A 22,944-nucleotide genomic window follows, 5' to 3' on the forward strand; every position below is an offset into this window, starting at 1 on the left:
TTTTGCTTTAATTGCTGTGAACCACCCAGAAAGCTTCAGCTGTTGAATAATCTAGAGCTATCATAAACAAGGATAAAGGGATGGACGCTCGGGCAAAGATTCCTGACCACATATCTGGTTATGGAGTGTGAACCCAGAGTGGAATCTTGGGGTTGCGGTGGACAATTCGATAGAAATATCAACCCGCTGCTTAGCTCGAAAGGCAAATTCTTTGCCCAGGATCATGAGTAAAAAGATAAAAAGGAAATTTGCGCTGCCATAATGCCTTTGCGCAAGCCAATGGTGTGACTGCTTCGAATGCGCTGCGCGTTTTTTCCACCGCGCGGAAGCAAAAGAAGAGCGGAAAAGTGCAGCGAAGCAGAGGAAGGGGCTGGAGCGGCTCCATAAAGTGTGCCTTCGAAGGGGAATAGATGGGCAACCCTGAGGGATGTGTGCTATGCAAAGAAGGTGATAGGGCAAGAATTTTCTTGATCCCATAATTCTAGAACCGCCGTCCCCCAGTGAACCAAAGTGGTGAGGAATGTGGGACAGGTACCAAGAATTGGTGGTTCCCACAGGGCTTATTTGAACTGCAGAGCTCACCCCCATGCGGTGGCGGCGGCGGCGATGCCCACCGGCTTGGGTGGCTTCAGAAGGACAAATTCATGGAGGAGCAGAGCGGTGTGCCATGCATTCTGCAGAGGCAGGAAGAAGCCTTGCAGCTTCCTGGCTGGGTGAGGCACGCTGGAATTTGTGGGACTCGGTGCAGTCTAATATGCAGGGAGCTACACCCCGAGATCTTTGGTGGCTGCTGGTCCAGATAGCTCTAAATCGCCTTGGGTGCTGGAGGCGGCTTGCCGCTCGGTGCTGGTCGCCACACAGCGTGAGCCAGAGAGGGTGAGGTTGGCTTCATCCTGCGTGTGGACTTCCTGTGGCGTCTGGCTGACCTTTGGGGAAACCAAATGCTGGACCAGGTGGGCCTTTGGCGGAATCCCGCGTCGTTCTCTGGTCGCCCTGAGCGTCGTGTGTGAGGGATCGTCCTGGAGGGGTCTTCCGGCTAAGGTGTAGCAGCCTTTCAAGCTGAAGGAAGAGAATTGAGGGGCTTCCTAAACAGACAGGAAGGCCCGCTCCAAGTAATCACAAAAGCAACCCTTCGGCATCCTGAAAGCTTTGCCGGCGAGTTCCTCCATGTCATCATCTCATTTTGCAGAGAAGGTATTTAACGAGGACCTTTTGCAGCCCTGGAAGGATCCTGGCTTCTGTTCTCCCCATGGCTAGTGGTCACGCAGGGGGAGGTTGCCACAGCCAGCACGGAGTTTGGAGAGAGTAGCCTGGGTTGTGGAGAACCGGGATGGGTACCGAATTGTGTCTTCGGGGTGTCGGGGCCTGGGGGCAAATTTGGTGATGGAACGGGAGCTGTGTGCTGGGGTTTGTACATGCAGGTGGCCGGGAGGGGGCAGTTCACTTGTAGGACACCTGCCCTGCCCCCAGAGGACCCCAGACTCGCTTCGTTGCCACCACCGGCTTCAGAGGAGCTTGGGCGGCAGGGCTGGGAGGGCCTCTTTTGGCTGGGCCCCAGGGAACAGCTGCCATTTGGGGTGGGTAAGGCCAGTCGGGATGCAGCAGCGGCTCGTCTCTCCCTGTGAGACGGCTCCCGAAAGCTTGTGCAGAGCCGATCCCTGTGCTTTGGGAAGAAGATCGCTTGCAGCACGTGGGGTGTGCAGCACACATCAGTTTTGTGGTCTGCCGGGATTCGGAGTCGGGTTATGCAGCAAAGGGGCTGCAGAACTGCTCCTGCCGCAAACGATCCTGGCAGAACCTCAGTGGGCAGCCCGACTCACACACAGATCGACGGGGTGGAGCTGGCGGCACCGAAACCCACATGGGCGGCAGCACGTTTGGGCGCCTCTCTTCCGCCTTGCCTTGGGTGGCCGCTCTCCCCGTCGACCTTCTCCAGTCACGTCCCTCATCGGGCGGGTTGCGCTTGGGCCGAGCGCCGAGTGGGATTCTTGGCTTCGCACGGAGGCGCTGGACGCCACGCTCGCAGCTCGTCGCTCCAGCCTGGCTGCTCCCGTTGGCTCCAGTTGAAGCGGTTCACTTAGCACGTCGTCTGAACCCGAGTTTGGACAAGCATCCTGAAGCGCAGCTTGTTTTATCTTTAAAATGATGGGTAATTTGGTGCGGGGGGGGGGTGCTAAGCCAGGATCCCAGGTTAGATGACACGGTAAGCTGACCCAAGGAGGGGCTGCTTAGACCGCTGGGAGAGCCCAAGCCAGGCTGAAGGCGCTCCATATGGCAGCCTCCGGCTCATTCGCAATAAACTTGGATTCTCCGGAATCTGGCATTGCATTTCCTTGCAAACATGTCTCCAAACGCCGCTAAGGGAACCGGCACAAAGCTGTCGGTGGCGTTCTCATACGAATTTAGGAATGATTGATTGATTTTGATTGATTTTTTGATTTCTATCCTGCCTTTTTCCTACAAAGGGCTCAAGGCAGCTTACATCATCTCTCCTCCTCCATCTTCTCCCCACAACAACAACCCTGTGAGGTAGATTGGGCTGAGAGTCTGTGCCTGGCCCAAAGTCACCCAATTGGCACCATGGCTGAGCGGGGACCAGAACCCGGATCATCTGAGTCCCAGTCCCGCGCTCTTAACCACTACGCCACACTGGCCCTATGCTAGTTTATCAGTTTACGTGGGATTAATCCACAGTGCACTGAATGGGAATAACTTCATATGATCTCTCTGTCTTTCTGAACTTTCTTTGAGAGCTTCAGGTAGAGAATGGAAGAGCAGGTAAAAACCTTGCTGGATGGGACACTCCATCTCAAATGATGGTATGCCAGAAATCTATTCTGTCATCTTCTGGATAAGTTATTTTATCTATTTGGATCTTAATTTCTGTTTGTTCTCTCAAGTTGAGCTGTGCAAACGAGGGATCAAATTTGGATCCACATGGAAAATTTAATAGCAAGTCCCTTTACTTAACTGCCTTAAAAAGTTCTCTTACTGTACATTTTAAATACTTTGTTGAAAGCAAGTGGAAATCCTGCATCTGCCAACAATTGAACTGCCAATTAACCAATTTATTAGCAAAACAAACTTTGCCTGTGAGGGAGCTTAGGGTGGGACATTGAACAAAAAATAAAAGTATATGATGTATACATAATAAAATTATTCGCTGCCCCATAAGCCTTAACTCCAGCAGAGGAGAGCACTAATTGAGCAGTAAAGATTGTTTACAAATCCCCGTTCCCTCCATAATGATCAAAACTTGTGGAAACATTTTTCTTTTTTCTGCAAAAATGGAAAGCATCTGGCTAACCATGTATCCCGCACAGCAAGCCTGTGGAACTGAAAATGTTCACGCATGTGCCCAAATGCTGCTCTAACCATGCGCTCCTGGAAGAAATGACAACTTATTTACAAAATCTGAGACATCTAGTTTTTAATCTATTATTGTTGTAATTAAAAATTACACTGATAATACGGAACCTGGCAAGTATGGAAATGCTGTTAGGGAAAAGCAGATGGTCACAGCAGAGTTGTTTGGAGAGGGTTTGTCATAAAAATTATTTTTGTCTGCGTTTTGTTTTTTGCTGCTTCTGTTCTATTTAATACAATTGCACTTGCTTGGAGCCGCCGCTACTTCTGTTTAACTTCCTCGTTGTTTATCCTGAGCAATGAGGACCAGATAACTTGCTTTTGGGGTGGGCAAGGGCTTGCTGGCATGAAGAAGACCCAGTATTAGGGTTTTCTAAGGCCAGGGCATCATGGGGTCTTTTCCCCCACAGTTTTTGAGTAGCCCCTTTCCCTCCACCGGTAGATTCAAGTCGGCTCTGCAAGAGCTGCAATCAGGGCCCTTTAAAGACGCCTGTCGTGGCAGACGCCTTCTATTTCTGCAGTTGTCTAAATGAGGCGTCTGATTAAAAATAAGGAGTCGGAGCACGGTCGGGCCGCCGTTCCCTTGCAATGCAACATGTAGCTGCAATTTGCACCCGGTGCGGGTTTTGCATTAGACGGCAGCCTGAAGTTAACAGTGGCATCAGGTCTTTCTAATTTCTTTTTTGTCTTTCTGGAAAGAGGGTAAAAGGAGAGGCTCAGGGAGACGTCCTCCTTCTCATCCCTGCCTCAGCCTCAGCTGCCCTTCTCGGATCCCCTGCCAGGGCTGCTATCCATTCTCTGATCAAATATTAATGTATGATTCTCTGCTTGCTCGCTAATCCAAAGCCAATTAATATTATCTGTCAATTATTTACAGATCCTGAGGTGCGGCGGCAATTCCCAGAGGACTACAGTGACCAGGTTTGGAATGCGTAATTAATTTTTTACATGACAAAATTCATTTCAGGGCTGTTCAACATCTTATGGCTGTTCTTTTTTTCTTTTTTGAACAACCCAAAGTAAAGTAACATTTTAGCACAAAAAAGAACCGTCATTAGAAAGTTGAGTTTTTGGGGTATTTTTTTTAAAGGATTGTATATATAAAATTTGTAAACTAGGCTGGAAAAACTTGATTATTGGCTTTTTGCCTCTTCGTAAGACTTTCACAGTTGACGAATATTTTGAGGAAGCAAATTCGTAGATTTCAGGGAAAAGGCGTTATATCGCCTAGGAAGGGTGCCGTTCGTTAGAGAATCCTTATCTGGCTGTGTGAGGGTTATGAATTTGCTTGGCATCACTGAGCGCAGGCACACACCACACACACACACACACACGTATTCCCAGGGCCACATCATCAGAACTGGAGAAGTAGTGGAATAAAAATGGGGGAGGGGAACCACGTGCAGAATGCCAATGGGAATTTTGCAATTAGTGCTTGGAGTAGAGGCGAAAGGAACACAACCTGCTCTGCCATAGTTGTGTGCGTGATTGCGATATAACGGAAAGCTACTGCTGATCCGGACCGCTTCTTCCTCCTTTGAATGCATCTCATTAGAGAGCAGCAGAAGGGGGGGCGGGAAGAGGGTGGCTGAGTTTTGCACCGTTGTCATCCAGGCAGCCCCCGCCTCCTGCTTTCCAGCCAGGGAAGCCCCGGCTTCTGGAAGGGGCTCGCATGAGCCCCTGCATCCCAGCCGGGCGTTCTGGGTTGAAACTTGATCTGCGGAGCAAATGCTTTTATTGTTGCGTCCGCGAAAATAGCCGTTCAGCCGAAGGACTCTCGGGCAGCCATGCTAGGAGAGAAGAAAACTCTGCCAATACCTGTGCCAGGTTTTAATTACATTTTCGTACAGAAGGTTTTGATTCTGATCCGTTCGGCTCCCCCTCCCGCTTTTTAAAAACGTTTCTGTTCTGCGGAAGGCGCAGCGGTGGCTCGGGCCTGCCGAGCTCGTCTCCGCGGAGGCCCCTCGGGGTTGCAGACCTTGTCTTGCAGCGGTGTATACACCGGCTGGGACAATGCTTGTCCCCGGGCCGGCCCTCCTGGGGACCTGCTCCAGTATTAATATTAATTTTTTGCAGCAGTGTGTGGCTCGGGCTCCGCCACCGATTCACAGAGGCCCCCATTCGGCACTTGCTGTGCGGGGCGGAGGTGGCCAAACAAAGCATCCTTTTGCAGGAGACCTTGTTGCCATCTCGTGCCGATAATCGGTTAATAAATAGCTCCCGAAGTACACGCAGCAGCGTTGGCCGCAGTGTGAGCCGAAATAGCCGCCACTCTAACATCTGAAATGCAGTCGGATTAAAGGTCTCCCCGCACTGCTGTCTCCTGTGTGTGATCTGTGGATTATAGGAGTGTCTCATACATAAAATATTTTTCCTTTTGTGAAACCACCAAAAAGGGAGAGCGGGAGCGTGCAGCAAGCCCGAGCCACCTCCGAACAAACCGAGCCTACAAAAGCCGAAGATGCAAGGCGAATTCGTCGGGACAGAACTTTCCTGATCCGCCGATTCACCTCGTGCGTTAAAGGGAAGAAAAAGGGAGACGGTGGAAGTCAATGCAGGGGGTGGGGACGGAAGCAAACTTCTCAAAGTCAAGTCGTACGCAGATTTTGGGCGCCCTCGACGCCTTGTAAGAGCATCGACTGTGCTTCAGCGCTCGTGTGTGCGGAGCCGCGGATGCCATCGGCTCGCGGTGCTTTTTGAATGCTGCTAATGTGCTATGGAAAGTGGGAGGCAGCCATTTTAAAAGCAAATCTGCTTTCTTCCATTTACAAATCTGGCATGTCCAAACGCCCCATCCGAAAGATCCGGAGAGCATATCGCGAGGCTTGGGAAGCAGAGTGGTGGGTACCTGGCTGGCTTTCCTCTGGCGCTCGAGCAGCGGCAAAGAGTTTGCTTTTCGTCGTTTTTCTGTAGGGTCCCTTGCCAAATTTGATAAACCAGACTGCAAGGAGAACCTCTCTCACAGTGCCTTCACAGGAGCGTGTCCCTTTTTATAGGGTTTAGATGTAAGCGGCTCCTTGCGCAGAAACCTCGTGGTGCGTCTTGACAAATGTTTCTTGCTGACATCCGAAATCCGGGAGGAATATTGCCGTTAAGTCAATACGAAGCAATTCACTCATTAGGACGAAAGCCTCCAAGTTCTCGCAGCTCCCGCCCTCCCCCAGTCTAAATTCTTGGCGCTTGTTTTTACATACACTGTGTTTCCCATGTAGGCTGTGCGTCTGATCAGAGTCTTTCCAGCCGCTGGATGTTTTATTCTGTGTGTTCTTTGTACCTTACAGTAAAAGAATCTGTCACAAATTATTGTGGCTCCCAGCTTTAGAAACCCGAGAAAAAAGGGAGGTCAGGCTGACATCTGTGGTGGAATAATGATGGGCAGTTTTTTGCTTCCCCTTGAGCCACAAAGCTAGCGTAGCCTTTAGATAGGAAAAAGGAGTAAGAAGAAAGGGGGTTGCATAAAAGGAGGGCTACAAATCTGCGGTCCCGGAGATGCATTACTGTTGGTCCAGTTGTCTGCGTGGCACGATAATCCGTTTTGATCTCCTGTCTTAATTGTCTGCAAAAGACAAATGGGCAGTAAAAAGTTGATCAGTTTCATCTCCCCCCCCCCTTTTTTTTCTGCCTCTCATTTAGAGGCAGAATAAATGATCCATCACTTCAGAAAGGACCTCCTTTCTTTCCCGATATGGGCGGAAACGCGGGACCCGACACATTTTTATTAAAATATTTCTCCCTCATTATTTCAGCCCTCTCAGCTCCGATAGATCTTGCTGTTTCATGAAAAATGTAATCTCAAATGTAAATACAGGGCTTGGTACAAAGGGAGGAAGTAATGAGCTGGCCAGCCACACTGCTGGAATCTTGATTGTAATTAGTCGCCTAGCCGGACACCCCCGTGCCCTGTTCTCGCCCCCCCCCCCCAAGTTGCCTTTGGAGAGGTGAGGCCAGTGGTGGAAAGAAATGGCTCAAATGTGTAAAGAAAACAACAACAAGAACCACCACCACACCATGATTCCTGGGATTTTTCTTTTTTTAGCCCTATGTAAGATGCAATATGGGAGAGTATGGTTGATTTCTCCAAATTTAACAAACAGGAGCGATGTCTTTCAGGGCATGTGTTGCAGTGTCGACTTTTTTGCACGTTCTTTCCCGTGTGTGAGCATTGCTGCTGCTTTTGTCTTTAGGAGGAGGTGAGCTGAATAAGTGTATATTTAACTGTCAGGGCCCCTCTCCAGTAACGCCTCGCAACACGATGATTAAGCACTGCTAGAATTTTTATCCACAGTTTTGTAACTCTGCAAGCCTTTTTCTTTGTATTGGTACATTCAGATGCTGGAGCAGGTGAAAGGTTGCAAAATATTTTCAGCCCCTGCGATCATTAGGAATATTCTAAGAGGAATCCTCTTGGCTGGAAAAAGCTACCTCGAAAAAAGAAGCAACACAACACATATGTGCTTTCAAGGACCAAATTAATTCTGTCTCGATCTCCCCCCACGGCTTTAATTTTGGGCTTTAATGATTTGAAGTGAAGGTGATAATCAGCACAGCTACTTTTAACAAACAAGGACTCTTCTAATTCTGTGGGCACCGTCCAGCCAACCGGAATCACACTGCATGCCCCGTTGACTTCCTTGGAAAAGTTCAGCATGCATTTTAATCGCTCCCTATCAAAGTCAATGTTGTTTAAGATACTTAATTTCGGTTGCCTACATATTTAGAACCTGGGTGTTAAAACAGTGCAAAACCAAAGTTCAGCCCAACATGATCACACGGTGGTGGGTGAAATGAAAGAGAGCAAAGGACGAAAACGCAAGTTATAAATAGGAGCAAAGCAAGAGCATCAGAGCCCTGATTGTAAACACATAACGAGCGCAGAGCGGAAAAACGCAGTGTATGAACCTCGTATGGAGTTGCACGACGTCTTTAGCATCACCTGTCGCGTTAGCTCACATTTTCCTGCAACCTCTCTTTTGTGTGTGCAAAGCAGTGATACGCAGGCAGTCCATATAGATGCACGCATGCACCCCCCCCCCACAGACACACGTATAGGCTCTTGGGCTGGGGCACTCCTTTTGCAAAATGGGTCTTTTTTGCTCCCCGCAGGTATTTCCCTCCCCCTTTTCTTCAGGCACTGAAACAGGAACTGTAATGAATCTCACCCATCTTTTTGCATTTATATTGAAACCATAAACATTTTACGGCCAATTTTATATAGAAACTAAGAGTCTTTCTTGTACAAACTCTGTAAGCCATGTAAAAAACATGGCACGGGGTGGGGAATGGAATTAAAATGGGGGGGGGGTTTCCTTCTTTGTTATTTCATGGCAAACTGTGACTTGAAGACTCTTTGTGTCCTGTGTGTTGCAAAGGGACACAACGCACAGCAGCCCAGTCATGGAAGGTGATGAAGGGGCGGTCAGATTTTGGGTGCAGTCGAAGGCAGCAAAGCAGGGGGAGAGGCCGGGCCCCCTTTTGCTGGCTAAATCTCCAGCACAGGTCCCGTTGGGGCGAGTAGGACATCGCAGCTCAACAGGGTGAGTTCATGAGAACGTGCTTGTGGATCGTGCCCCTTGCGATGGGCCCCAGAAGTCTTTGTTTCTGTTCCTCTCGCGAGCACATGCTGGATTTGTGCGCATTGGATTGGAAATGGGACTCGGTATCTATCCAAGGCATGGAAACTTGCTCAGCTGTAGCTGCGTTCGTTCGTTCGTTCTTCATGCTCCCGCCAGCTGAGCCTGGTGCACTGCGAGTAACCATTGATGATAGTTCAGCATTTATCCCGCTGCCGTGGAAACATGGCTGAGCAAGAGGGGAGAGCTGGGCAGGCCCCTGTGGGAAGACACGGCGGAGACTGGAACCCGTGCTCGAGCCGCTGCTCTTCTTGAGGAGGAACGGTCTCGTGGCACCGGCCCAACTCTTGCTTGGAAGGAAGTGACCGAAGGAGCATCCTGGGGAGGTGAAACCAGGAGTCCCGTATCGTTCTGGCCGTCCCTTGGAGGGGTCAGGGTAGGTAATGGGAGACCAAGCTCTCCTCCCTCCGCCTGACCTTCGTGCGCAGGCGGATGCTGGGAGAGAGCCGGCTGGTTGAGGCCTGTGCCGGGTGGCCGCGAGGGTGGGACGGGCCATGAAGAAGCGGAGCAGCCAAAACCGTTTCTGGGGATCTCCCACTTAAGGGGCTGTGGCCAGTTCAGTCTAGCACAACTCCTTGTGTGTAGCTGGTGGCTCGTTTAGTCCCCGCCCCGGCCCAGGTGTGGCTCGAGCAGGTGGTGGCAATTGGGAATTAAGTGGTAGCTTGCTGCGCGCACACACACACACACACACAGACTCTCTTTCCCTGTTGGGAAGAGCTGCCTGCCGGCATCATATTTCCCGAGGACCGTGTTTACCGGCCCGGTTCTGCTGGAGCCCCTGTGTGGGTTGCTCGCCTTCTCTCCCTCTTCTCGGATCTTGCCTCCTCGCCTGCTTCTGTCGGGGTCAGGTAGGCGCACGGCTTCCTCCCTCTTTTCTCCGCAGCATCCCCATTCCTGCCAAAACAAATAGAAATCTCGGGGCTTATTGTCTTTCCGCCTACTTCTTGATCAAAAAAGGGAATGTTCCTTCCAGCCCCCACAGGCACCCTTTTGGCTTTCCCCTGATGGTTAATGTGTTTATTAATGTGTTTATTTTTTATTTCCCATCAGTTCTATCCAGTCGCTGAGACTCTGGATGATTTACACCTGTTCCTTAAGAACATGATATGATAAAATTACTGTAGCACAGTTCAGTCCAATCAAACTTAGATGCTGAAACAGTATTTAACACAGGGTAGGCCTGCTAGACATGGGTTTCCTTGCCAAGCCACAAGAGAGCCATCGGTATCTTACATGCCTCGGCAGAGAGGACTGTCTTATCCCGGTGCCGAAAGGAAGACCAGGTTGTGCCACGCAGGACTCGGTAGGGCGAGGGGGCCCTGCTGGGAAGACCCTCCCCTGTTGCCGCCTCCAAGCACCCCTTCGAAGCTGCACTTGCAGGAATGCCTCAGATGTTTGCTGTAGCGTCTCAGCAGAGTGGGGCTCCACTGATTCCCAAGACTTTAAAGCACGGAATGAATTTATTTATCCTTTTAAAAATGTTTATTTAAGTTTAAGTCTGTCTACTGCACTCTATGGAAGCTTTAGAGCTCTTTTATTTTACATTCTGTATTGTTAAACTGCCCCGAGACTCCAGTAAGGAACAGTCTAGAAAATTTTTAAATAGGAGGAGGGCCTTCTCTGCGGTGGCACCGCGACTGTGGCACACCCTCCCCAGAGAGATTCGCCCGGCACCAACACTTCTTTCCTTTCGGCCTCGGGTGAAAACCTTTTTATTCTCCCAATATTTTAATTGTCAGTTTGTTTTAATTGGTGGTTTTATACTTAATATCGGATGGCGTGCCACTCCTATTCTTATCTCTATTTTATTAATGGAGTTGTAAACCGTCCCAAGTCATCTGTAACGGAACAGTATAGAAAAGTTTTAAATAAAATAAAATAAAATAAAATAAAATAAAATACGCTAGATAAGTTTTAAATAATTTTGAGAGCTGGTTATCTGGGTGTCCTTGTTAAGGCTCATTCCTTTTAGCTTTGAAGTCGGACTCGAGACTTCACTAGCTCAGCTTGCCAGTGGACGGACGGTAAGGTCACCTTACTGATTCTCTGCTGCTCTCCAAATTCTAGCGAGCCCGTCTCCCCGTGGCTCTTGCCACAAACATTTTCCATGCAGGCCAGCTCAAGTTCTGTTTGCAGAGGGACTGACTTCCTTGCTGTTAAGAATTTTACGGGTTTTCCTCCCACGTATCTGCATACCACAGGCAAACGCTGGTGACTGCCTAGCAGCAGTGGCTCCGGCTTATCATGTGCTTGCTTTGAGGCATCTTTTGCAAGAGGGTGTGTGTGTGTGTGTGTGTGTGTGTGTGTGTGTACAGCCTTGAGGCTATTATGCGACGCTTGCTAGAGTGCATAATGCTACATAGGCACAGCTAAGCCGTTGCATTTCAAATATACATCGGAAAAGGTGCTTTGCATCTCAAAAGGCTAATTAAATTATTCAGAAATAAAATCCGGTTTAAAGTTGTAATTGGCATAATTAAGGAATTTTAAATAGGCTGTGAATAAGTGCTGTATAATTCCATCACCATAAGGCTGCCAAAAAAGGCTACTTCTGGCAATCCTCCAGTATTTTTTTTTTCCTTTTGCTAGCTTGCTACATTTTTAAGGAAAAATAGTGACTCCTCAGCTTCCCTTCTAGTCAGTGAGTTTTGATTTAACAGTGGATTAATCGACTAAAGATGTACCTGCCGCTTTAAATGTTGTGCACCAGGAATTTGGAGGTCCTGGTGGACCATCGGATGTACCCATGTTGCAGCTTGCTTCTTCCTGAATCAGATCTGATGGGTGCCCAACTTTGTTCGGCTTCGGTATGTATCTAAACTCAACATCTCTCTTACCTACCGGAGTGAAGGCCCAGCAACTGTCTTTATGGCAGTGAAACCAGAAGTAAGGAACGCTGCAAGGACTCAGAAAGTCACGCTGCGCCTTTGCCGGCGTGGCTTTCGTGACTGTTGGTGGGATTCCAGCTTGCTCGTTTTTTGCAGTGCCTTTACAGGTTTAAAACTTGGACCAAGAATGATCTTCCCATGGATCCGAATGGCAGAGTCTGTCTGTATTTCCAGTATGAAATTGGAAATAGCCACTGGGAAGGTATTTACTCTTTTAGAATAGGAGTGTTGTGGTTAGCAGAATTGAACGGCTGACGGTGAAAAGCTGCTGAGAAGTCACCAAAGGGCCCTGTACAGCCCGGGTGCCCCAAAGCCCCCAAATTCGGAGGGCTGCGGGGGGCAAAGAGTGCGGAGGCGAGGCTTTCCCCGCCCCGCAAAGCATTCGGGTGACGGGTTTTAGCTGGCAAGTGTGCGACCTTGCAGCGGGAGGAAAGGCGGGCGAGCCATCCGCGAGGTGCCGGTGACTCGGCTGGCGCCGTCTTTTCGCGGGTGAGGAAGGGACGTAGCGCTTCAGTCCCCAACCACCAGCCTGGAGCCAACTTCCAACCGTGTAGGCAAAGCCCCCTTTGGCCGCTTAGACGCTGCCCGGCAGCCGCAGGATTGCTCTGCAGCTTGTAAAGGAGTTGTGCCGTGTCACAACACCGTTTCCGTGTAGCTGGGGAGAAGGTTTGTGTGTACTCTCTAGACCTTGCAAAATTAGAAATTCCTTTTCAGCCTTCAGTTTCATCCCCCAGTAATCGCAGAAGCCGGATTCTGCTTGGACGTGCACCCCATTTTATGCGGAAAAGCTCTTTCTGCTTGTCTCCTTGATCACTTATCCTGGTTGGAGCAGTTTTTGAGCAAAGGAACTTGGTATTTTGTCTGCGTTCATCTTAGTACTATGTAAGTTTTTTCTTTTCTTTTTAGGGCTGCATAATCCATCCCCCCTACAAATGGAAATGAGAATAAACTTGCCCTGTCTGAAGCTTATTCAGTTGGCCAAGTGGCATTGAATTAAATGGCTCAGATTTCTCTTTCGGTCAAATTAGGTAAATGCACATTAAAACGTCAGGAAAGTGTGTGGTAGATTTAGTGTTTGTGCAAAAGATGCTGTATCCTAGAAGAGCATTACAGTAATTTATTAGTGATGGTGCTTGATATGTGTTGCAATTTAAGTTCTATCCACTTTTAGGCTGCTTGATATGGGCTGTTACTACAATTTCTATCGTCAGTTAAGGCCGAAGTTGCAATAGCTAGCAAATCATCCAGTTGAATTTTCTTGGAATGTGAGCTGCAGAACTGCAGTCCCCTCTCAGCATTTTAAATAAAAGTACGTGTTACTTTCTCTGCAAGAACAATCTGTCAAGCAATATAAATGTGAGGTGTTCTGACCATGTGATTCTTACATGGCTTTCTGGGTATTAACCCCTGAATTTAAAGCAGTTCTTAAAAGCCCTGGGATTGGAGAGTTTGGATCCTGTGGTCCCCATCTTAAAAGGAGCAAAGTGAAGAACGCTGCTTTTGTAACATGAGAAACAAACTTCTGTGCAGTGTTTAAAAGTTGCCAGTAGCCAGTCGAAAGGTATTCTGTGCAGTGACCATCTCCTCGCCCAAATTAGTGGAATTGCATGCTGGTGGTATCTGCTCTATTTCAGAAACGACTTTTCCAAAATATTGATTGGGCAACTAATGATGGCGAATGGCCCATTTTGGCCTTGCCATTTGTGCGAAGCTTAAGGTAGGGATGTCAGAGAAATCTCAAATGTATTCAGATGACTTCAGATTTCTAGTAAGTTGATCCATGGCTTCTGTAGCAGACCAGCATCTTCCAAGCTGCGCACAGTTTGTGGGGACTGGCGGATCATGTTTGACTTTCTGGAATCGCTCACAAACTTAGAAGAACAAAATTACAAAATGCATTGGAAAATATCCTAATTTGAGCATCTTTAACTCTCCATGTTTTACATCACCGGTTTCTCTTCATCCTCCACTGGATAGCACTAAATACATAACTTCTGCTGATACACAGTATTTTATGTAAATTGCAGGAGATTTTTGAGTTTTTTTTCAAAGAGGGAGAAAAATGTGATTCTGTCAAAGCAGCCGATGACAGAATGAAGGACGGCTGACAATCTGTGAAGCTCATACAGAATAGATTAAGCAAAATCCGTTCGTCTCCAGCTTAATGTGTAGGCATCAAATGAGCCCGATAACTAAAGTACATATTTTATGGATGTGTTTGTTCCTGAACCCTTTTCTTAGAAGCAAAGCGGTGCGCCATCCAGAAAAGAGCGCCGGGATGGGAAGAGGCACAGTGCTTATTTCAGCTTTGGGTGGGTCTCTGAGAACAGTTTCCTGATTATTTTTTTTAAAAAGAGTCTTATGCTCCCAGTATCAGATTTGTTATTAGGAGAAATACGTGTCTTGCAGTAACGGAAAGTCTAGATTAAGAAGCCACGAGTGGTATCCAGCGGTAGGCTAAGTCCCAGCCATTTTGGTGGGTCTACTCTACGTAGAAGCCATGTTGCATACAGTCCATATAGTTTGTGGCTCGACTTTTGTCAGCCGTAAGCCATATGTTGCCGCTGACAAGAAAAAGACGCAGGCGGAAGGAGAAAGTGAGGGAAACTTTGTCTGACGGCTGGTCATTCTACCTGTGATAACCAATAGGCCTTTTGCAAAGGGGGGGATGTATTCCCCAAATTGGTGTCCGCTGGCGACATGTACACGCATCATCTGAAAGCATTTTTTCTTCAAAACTATTCCCATATGCTAATGAACAAATGGATTGTTTTTATTGACTATTTCGCACAGCGATTCGCGTTTCGGCCCAAAGCCTAAGACAGCAGCGTAGTGGGGAATAAAAATTGTACGACACGATTTACAGTGCACATCTATGTTAAATAAAGCAGAACAAAGAAGAGGAATCGAGCAGGTTAGTTGCGTATGTCAACATTTTATTGGCGATGGTGCACACGTTTCCTTAATCTTATAACTAGAAGAGCACATTTAGCAATGCCCTTCAGCAACAAAAATATTTTTGCCTGTCTTTTCATAAAAAGCCAGTAGGTTTATCCATAGTCAACCGAACTTCCTTAAAGAGAACTTCCCTCTGAAAGTTTGAACAGTGCTGTGAGATATATGCTTGGCTACACAACATTGTGCATTGCTGAAAGGAGTTATAACAGTGGTTTTCTATTGGTATTCCAATAAATATGTATATCTGTTATCAGAATGTATCCTTCCATTCTGTAGAATGTCAGTGGAAATTTAACTGTCCCCCCAAATAAGGGAGTAAAAAGAAACAGCAACTGTGGTCAAGGAGAACTGTAATCCAGTTCACACCATGGGCTACAGGTCCTTACAGCCACGGAGCTGCATTGGAAGAAGTTTCCATTTGGGGGCTAGTATATTTTCTACAGAGGAGAGGCCTTATTTTACCTGGAACTGGAAGGAATTTGGGAAGTGGGACTTTCGAGGCACACCTTTAGCACCGTCCCACATTTTCCTTAAAAAGTAGAGTCGTCTTGCCAGCCGCTCGATCCCTGAACAACGCTACCTCTGGTGCATGCGTTACCATTAAGTAGAACTGGTGCTTCCGTTCAGTTGGAAGACTGGCCCACCTCAAGGGGGCTGAGTTCCCGGCTGGTGCTGACGCAGGGCATGCGGATCGGGTCGTGTTTCTGGGGATGGGGTGAGACTGGAGGGCTTCCCGTGAGCACGGACTGGGCACCGCTAAGGGGTCACACAGTCGCTCAAAACTTTCTACTCTGGCCACCTTGTAGTGCTGAGGAACGTGGACAGGAGACCCCTCGCCACCTCTGCTCTGCCACTCTGCCAGCGGCTAATCCAAAAGTTAATCACTGGGTCTGATGTCGTCTCTCTGACTCGAACGCCAGGATGGCTCGGCTCCCTTTTCCTGTGCACGGTGGCTCCTTCGGCGCTGTTTCCCCGGTGTCTGTCTGCCTCCTCAAGTTATGCTGCTCTTCACTAATTGAATCAACTACTCTGAGTACATAGGAAGAATTAAGATATTTACTCTCCTTTGACCCAGTGCTGGGCTCCCTGGGTCTCCTCGCCCCAGCCTCTGCTGCTCCAGCAATTACTCCGTGTTTACATTTCAGTAATTCCCCGAGCCCACGAGTCTCCTCGTGCTGGGTTTTGTATGAACTGCACGCTTCCTTGAATACTTGAAGTGTTTCCCTGGGATTCCTTTTCTGTGGGAGCAATGGGAGCATATAAACAGATGCCCATAACTGGGGCAGCTGTTCCATATGTGACAAAGGAGACCCATTTGGGACCTTTGTCTTGCTTCTCATTTAATCGTGCTGTCCTAAAATATCTGCCAGATCGCTTCTGGCTACTACCAGAGGGTAGGACATGGAGTAATCAAGTCAAGTTGCGACAACCCAGGTTCAGGCTGGACATCAGGAAGAGCTTCCTCACAGTCAGAGCAACGCAGCAGTGGGACCGGCTGCCTGGAGAGGTGGGGGGCTCTCCCACACTGGAGGCCTTCAAGGAGAAACTGGACAGCCCTCTGCGTGAGGTGGTGTAAACTGGTGTCCTGCAACGGCAGGGGTTGGACTAGATGGCCTTCATGGCCCCTTCCAACTCTTCCATGATGCTAAGAGCGCTGCCTGAATGCAGTGAGTGGGGCAGCTGGGAATCACTGGGGCTGCACGTTCGCTGTGGGCCGTTCTCAGGTCGCAAGTGATGGGGCAGACCTCATCCGCAGACGCTGCGACGCCATCGCAACCCACCCTGTTCTCGCGGGGCGGATCGCCTGACCCATGCGACAGCACAGGCGGCCCGAGGAGCTCTGAGTGTGGGGCCGAGGGAAGTTCAGTGTGGGGCCAACTTGTGCGTTTTGCAGTAGACAACACGAAGTGCGGCTGATTTGTAGGAGACTGTCGCAAGCTGCATGGTCTGTTCCTGGGAATGAGGCGGCCGCTTCCCGTTCTTCTAACACACGCTTAATACCTGCTCAAGCGTCCTTTGCAAAAGGCCAGTGTGTGGCTTGGATAACACGTCTAAACTCTCGTCTACAGATTCCTTATTTTAGCACTAAGACTTACAAAGGCTTCTTTTAGCCGCCTTTAATTTCGTGCTTATGTATGGGAGATCGCCCGTGGCTGTGAGATCTGGTGTGTGGATCCGCAGTTGTTTGGGGATGAAAGAAGGCAGCAGCTGGAAACTCGGGGAGCTGCATCTAGCCGTCTAGCTCAAGAAGGCCTTGATTTTCTAGTTTATCTAAACAAGCTCTACTAATCCCAACTATCTGGGGGGAATCCACTGTCAAAACGAGCAGCAGGGCCCTGAGGCAAACACAGCTCCGCCGAAATGAAGGCTGGGACTTCCAATGCTCCACCGGCTGTGTGCTGGAGCCCCTTTTCTGCTTTTCCGGAGACGGGGTGGGAGAGAAGGCTATTTGCATAATGCCTTTTTATAGAGAACTTTTGGAAGCTTGACAGAGGTCCGGTTTATAGCTCTCAGCCACAATGCCGAGTCCATCGGAGAATCCTTGAATGACCCAACCATATTGAAGGGGGGGGGGAATTAAAGCGCCTTAGCACAGCCGAGGGAGGGGAGCGGGAGGGGGCCGTGGCAAGTGGGGAGAGGAGGGGGCCGCTGCATTGTCTAACATCTGCTCTCCCTCTCGTTAGTTTTGTTCTTTGCTATTCTACGTGGACTTTGGAGAAACCTAAGACAGCCGAACACGGATCCTGTAATCTTCCTTCTGAATATTTATGCAGGGACGGGCTTCTAAGCTGTCCCTTGCATCTCTCCCCACTCTGCATCTTCCCCAATTTCCACGCTTTCAAATGAGGCCAACTTCTCAAAAGCTTAAATAAATGTTTGTGGATGTTTATAAAAAGATTTGCATAAATTTGGCTTTTCTTGGAGAGTGATCACCTTTTTTTTCTTTCTTTCTTTAGGGGTTAACGCTGTTTTAAAAGTTGCATTTTATTAGCTAGTTCCTACCGCGGGGATGCAGGATTATTTCTGAAGAGGGTGGTATTTAGGGAGCAACACCCTGGCAAAGCTGAAGGATGGCGCTTGGGAATCGTTATCTGTCGCAGTTGGCTTTAAATAGAGGCTTCTGAAGGTTGTGGCTTCTGGGAGGATCTGTGCACCCTCAGAAAGGAGGCCACAAACTCTCTTCCTGTGGATTTGGAAAGCGACAAGGCAAAAGTCCACAATTTGAAAGGCAAGGGCAAAAACCAGGCGTGCCGTTTTCTTACCTCTTTGCGGGTGTGTTGTTTCATAGACTGTGTAAATGAACTTGGAATTGCTCAGCCCATTAAGCAGGTTTACGTGCTTTGTGTATGGATGCGGAGAGAGACACGCAACGTTTTTTCGCGTATTTTGAGTCCTCGGACCAGGGTGGGAGTGGATTCGGTTCAAATGCAATTCTTTCTCTGTCACCTGATGTAGGAAAGTGGGATCTGCGAGAAGCTGATTTTCAGTTCTGCGTGGTTATTCTTATTTAAGATTAAAGTACTGCCTTTTAGCAAAGCTTCAAGGGCAGTTGGCTGTCATAACTTTCCAAGTGGAGGGTGGCTGTGCTTGTCTTGTAGCACCTTAAAGACCAGCACGTTAATTACAGCGAAAGCGTTTGTAATACATCGATTTCTCTCTCTAATGGTGTATTTCCTCCACTCCCTTTCGGTGGAAAACAGATGAGAACTTTCACTCTGTACTTCAGGCAGGATCTCACCCTTGCAAAACTAACTGCTGAGCTGGACGGTTACCTTAGCCTGGCTTCTCGTGTGTTTTGTTTTAAATTGTGTACTGCCGAGAAAAACAGAAATGATTCCCTTTTCCCTTTCTTTGCATGTGAATCCTATTAAGGGGCAAACCAGAGCTACTTTTCTGCAGCACAGGTTAAAAAAACCCCACATCTGCTAGGTCTGTGTCCCAAGAGGAGCTGCATGGAGCAGTGAATTCAGCACAGGCCCATTATCTCCTGCTTTTGCGTATGTTGCATAAGGAGCCAGACCTCAGGGAGGCTGGGAGCTTCCGCCTCCTTAATGTCCAAGCCAGATTTGAAGGACTTGGTGGCCTTGGGGGGGGGGGGGCGGTGAATTTGAAGAAACAGGCACAATTAAGTTTAAAAAATTCAAGTATTGTCAAAATTGATCATGGATGGCTGGGCCCCCCCTACCAAACCTGACTGTAAAAAGTTGTCCACCTGTGTACAACTTTGGAATTTTAAATGTTAAATCCAAGCGCTTTTTGCTTTGCGTCTGCAAACTGGTCTCCCGGATGGTGAGACTCCCTTCTCATGCGGGGTGAGCGGTCCGTTTTGTGAATAGTAGATTCCTGCCCCGCTGCAGTTCCCTTTTCCGTGTCTTCTCACCGATATTTTTAAACAAAAAGGAAGGTGTGTGCCCGTGTTCTTCATTTGTTCTCCTCTTCCGCCACAGTGGAGTTAAAAAAGGGATTGAGTTGAAAACGGGGGGCAGGGAGGGCTGCTTTAAAGTGTGATATGGGACCCCTCCTTTCCTGGGTTTTAAAAGCATTGTTGAAATAACCGCATTGCACATGTATGCCCCACAACGCCAGCTGCTAGGGAAATAGGTGCCGGGCTGCCCCCACACTTTGGTTAGCTCCAGCATGGCTCCTCTTGTCCCCCCAAGTCCTTAAGACAGAGAAGAATTGCTGCTTGCGTTTACAAAAAGCCCTCAGCGCTGTGGGGCTGCCTAAATACCTCTCTCGAGGGTCTTAATTGGCTTCTTATAGAATCTATAATCAAGATCTGCTTTGTCACCAGCAAGACTTCCTTGCATCTCTGTGTTGTTCATACCCAAGGGGTGCCCGTTTGCCTGGAATTTGTCTGGTGACTTTAACTAGATTTATTCTTGATATAGAATACTTATATACCGCTTAATAAAATATCTGAGCGGCTTGTACAGCTTATCTTATAAGGCTACGGTTAAAATACTGTGTAACATGGTACCATATACAGAGATAACATAATACCATATAAAACAATAAATAGTTGGGGATTTACGAATGCAAAAGCAAGCAGAATGGGGCAATGTGGTCATTTATTCTGGCCCAGAAACGGCCTCTGGAAACAAAGAGGTATTTGCGTCTCATTGCAGTTTCTGTCTCGTACAAGTCACTACCAAGTAGGTCCACATCGCAATATTCTGTTGATGGTGGATCCCTTCCCGACGGTAGGGAGCTTCCAATCTGCCATGGCGCCCAGATGGACGCCCGAACCCTTCCAATCTGCCATGGCGCCCAGATCTACCCCAGAGCCAATGGGTTTGAGGCTACGCAAAGAAGGCCCTGGGAGGGTTCCCACGTCATCCTTCCATGGAAAAGCTGCCTCCCCTTGCTGCTTTGGCATTTCTGTCGCATTTTCAAGTAGTAGTATTTGTCGTATAGCCTCTGGGTGCTCCTCGGGTAGGTTCAGGTGACAGTCCCAGCTGTCATAACCTTCCCTCATACTGGAGTGAAAAAAGGCAGCCCCTTCTTCGCTTTCCCCGGGTCTACAGGAGGCTTCCTGGGCACAGTGACCAGAACACCACGCGATATTCTGAATGCGGGCCACCCGTTGACACGGGCTCCGGCCTTTTTAACGTCTTGTCTAATTTTGCCCAACACGAAGTTTGACGTTTTCGTGGCGGCTGCGCACCGGGTAACACTTGCGTCAAGGTGTCGGCCCCCGTGCCAAGAGCAGCTCCTTGGTCACTCGTTCTCACCGCCGACTCCCACCAGCTTATTCTCAAAGCTGAGGTCTTTCGCTCAGGAGCTCTCGGTGAGCGATTTGTCAAGAGCCTTTTGAAAATCTAAGTAAACAGTGTCTGCTGATCGCCCCGTCCGTGTGTTTACCGACACCCTCAAAGATCTCAAAGTTTAGTGACACACGACTTTCCCTTGTGGAAGCCATGGTGATTCTTTTGACAGCAGCCTCGTTCGCCTGTTTGCTTACGAATCCAATCTTTTAAAACTTTTTCAACAGATTTACCCTGGACAGATGTTAAACTAAGCCACCTATAATTTCCTAGTTCCCTTTTTGGAAAATGGCATCGCGTTGTCCAGTTCGCATTCCTCCGGTGCAAAGACTGATCTTAAAGATGGGTTGCATATTTTCATAAGAAGGCTGGTGATTCTGCATTTGAATTCTTTAAAAATGCTAGGATGGGTGCTGCTGGGGCTACTGATTTATTTCAGTTGGTTTGAGAATTTCATCTTTTCCCCCCACGGTCTGCCTTAGTTTCTCAGGCTTCCTTCCTGAGAACATCAGGTCAGGTATCTGTCCTGTATCTTCTGCAGTGAACAGGCAAGAAGAGTTCGCTCATTCTCCGTAGGAGGCAATCCATTGCCCGTGTCATCCATACTTGCATACCGAGTGTGGTATCCTGCAAGGGGTTGGGCCCAAACATAGCAAATCTGGACTCAATTTCCTCTTCGCTCTGAGGTGGCAAAGCTCTTCTCTCAGCTTCACTCCACCTCATGCCTGGTCGGTGTCGTTTTTCCTCCCTGGTAGCCGCTATCACCCAGCCTTTCCAGTGAGCAAAATGAAGTGCCTCAGCTACCCAAATAAATGGGATCCAGCTCTCGCAAACCTTCCTTCCATCTTCCCGGAAGCCCCTCTCTGGAGCAGCAGGGGTGGGAATCGTGCACCTCGGTTGCCCTGCAAGACACCGGCCTGGCCTTGCTGTCTTTACAGCTCATTTATTTCGAAAACTTTGGTGCTGAAACCCAGCGTAATCGATGAGCGCTGTGTTGTCTCCGAGAAGTTTATGCGTTTGCTGGATCGATGAAGAGGGATTTCAGGAAAGCCACGTGGGGTTTGTCATGTCAGCCGTGTGTTGGTTATGAAAAGGATGGGAAACGGGGGACTTTGGAGCCAGGTGGCAAATGTCCTAGAACCAGCGGTGAGATGGCGCCGCCGGGACCCTCGTGGGACACGGTTCTCGCCCTGCACTTCAACTGCAGTGCCTCGCTCTCCTCGTGCTCATTAAAATGCTAAAATGTGCCCTTGCTTACCTTTGCCTCTTCCATGGCCGTTTCCCCACTTCCTAATTCCCTTTCGTATTAGCCACCTAAACTAGGTGGTGTCATCCAACAACCTGGCCACTTCACCGCTCGCTCCTAATTTTCTTTATTTATTTATTTAAAACATTTTTATGCCGCCCCCATCGCAACAAAGCCTCGGGGCGGCTCACAACAAAAACACAATATACAAATATAACAATTATACAATAAAAATATTAAAACCTGGTGCATCTCGGCTTGAAAGATTTAAAATCCTATAAATACCAATAAATTAACAATTAAAATAAGTTTTAAATAAAATGGTCTTAGCCTGGCGCCGAAAAACAAATAACGACGATTTTGCAATATTTATGGATGAGTTGGAAAACATTGGTTCCCTGTAGACCCCTCTTTTAATCCCTTGAGTGGGAGAATTTGCCATTTATTTCTACTCTCTGGATTCTCTTCTCTAACTGGTTATTGGTCTATAAGAGGACTTCCCCTCGTACCCCAGGTTGCATCCTAAGTTTGCCGAGGAGTCTTTACTGAGATTATTTTTTCAAAAGCCTTTTAGGAATCCAAGTAAGCCGTGACTATGGGATCACTTGCCTGCACATGTTTATAGAAACTCTCAAAAAACTCAAAGGTTAGTGATACAGTAAAAGTCACGCTGAGTATTTTTAGCTGACCTTGTTCTTCTATATGCTTACTGATTCTATCCTTAATTCTTTCGGCTGATTTACTTGGAACACATGATAAACTAACCAGCCTGCGATTTCCTGGATCCCTTTTTAAACATTGGTGAAACTTTGGCCATCCTGCAGTCCTCTGGTACAGAGGCAAATTTTAAGGGCATGTCACATAATTTTGTAGGGAGATCAGTGGTTTTGTATATGAGTTAATAACTCTAGGTTGGATACCATCTGGGCCCACTGATTAATGAACTTTCGATTTGACAATAAAGTGGAGAACTTGATCTTTGCTTCCTCAGCTCCGTCCTGAAAAAGTCAGTTCAGGAATAGGTGTTCTTCCCGTATCGTCTGTTGTGAAGAGAGGTTAAAACAATTCATTCTTCTTCTCTGCGATCT

General features: G+C 48.2%; 1 protein-coding gene across 3 annotated transcripts in view; it reads left to right on the plus strand.

Annotated features, from left to right (window-relative positions):
- The window catches only part of DENND1A (DENN domain containing 1A), a 197,236-nt gene that overhangs the window by 48,490 nt on the left and 125,802 nt on the right, over nucleotides 1-22,944 (plus strand). For all 3 annotated transcript variants that reach the window (XM_044439857.1, XM_044439854.1, XM_044439856.1), the window contains exon 3: nucleotides 4,244-4,287. In XM_044439857.1, the coding sequence (XP_044295792.1) occupies nucleotides 4,244-4,287 (44 nt within the window). The remainder of the gene's footprint in view (nucleotides 1-4,243; nucleotides 4,288-22,944) is intronic.

The sequence above is a fragment of the Varanus komodoensis genome, unplaced genomic scaffold, assembly GCF_004798865.1.
Source record: "Varanus komodoensis strain SLA01 unplaced genomic scaffold, ASM479886v1 scaffold36, whole genome shotgun sequence".
Classification (NCBI taxonomy): Eukaryota; Metazoa; Chordata; class Lepidosauria; order Squamata; family Varanidae; genus Varanus; species Varanus komodoensis.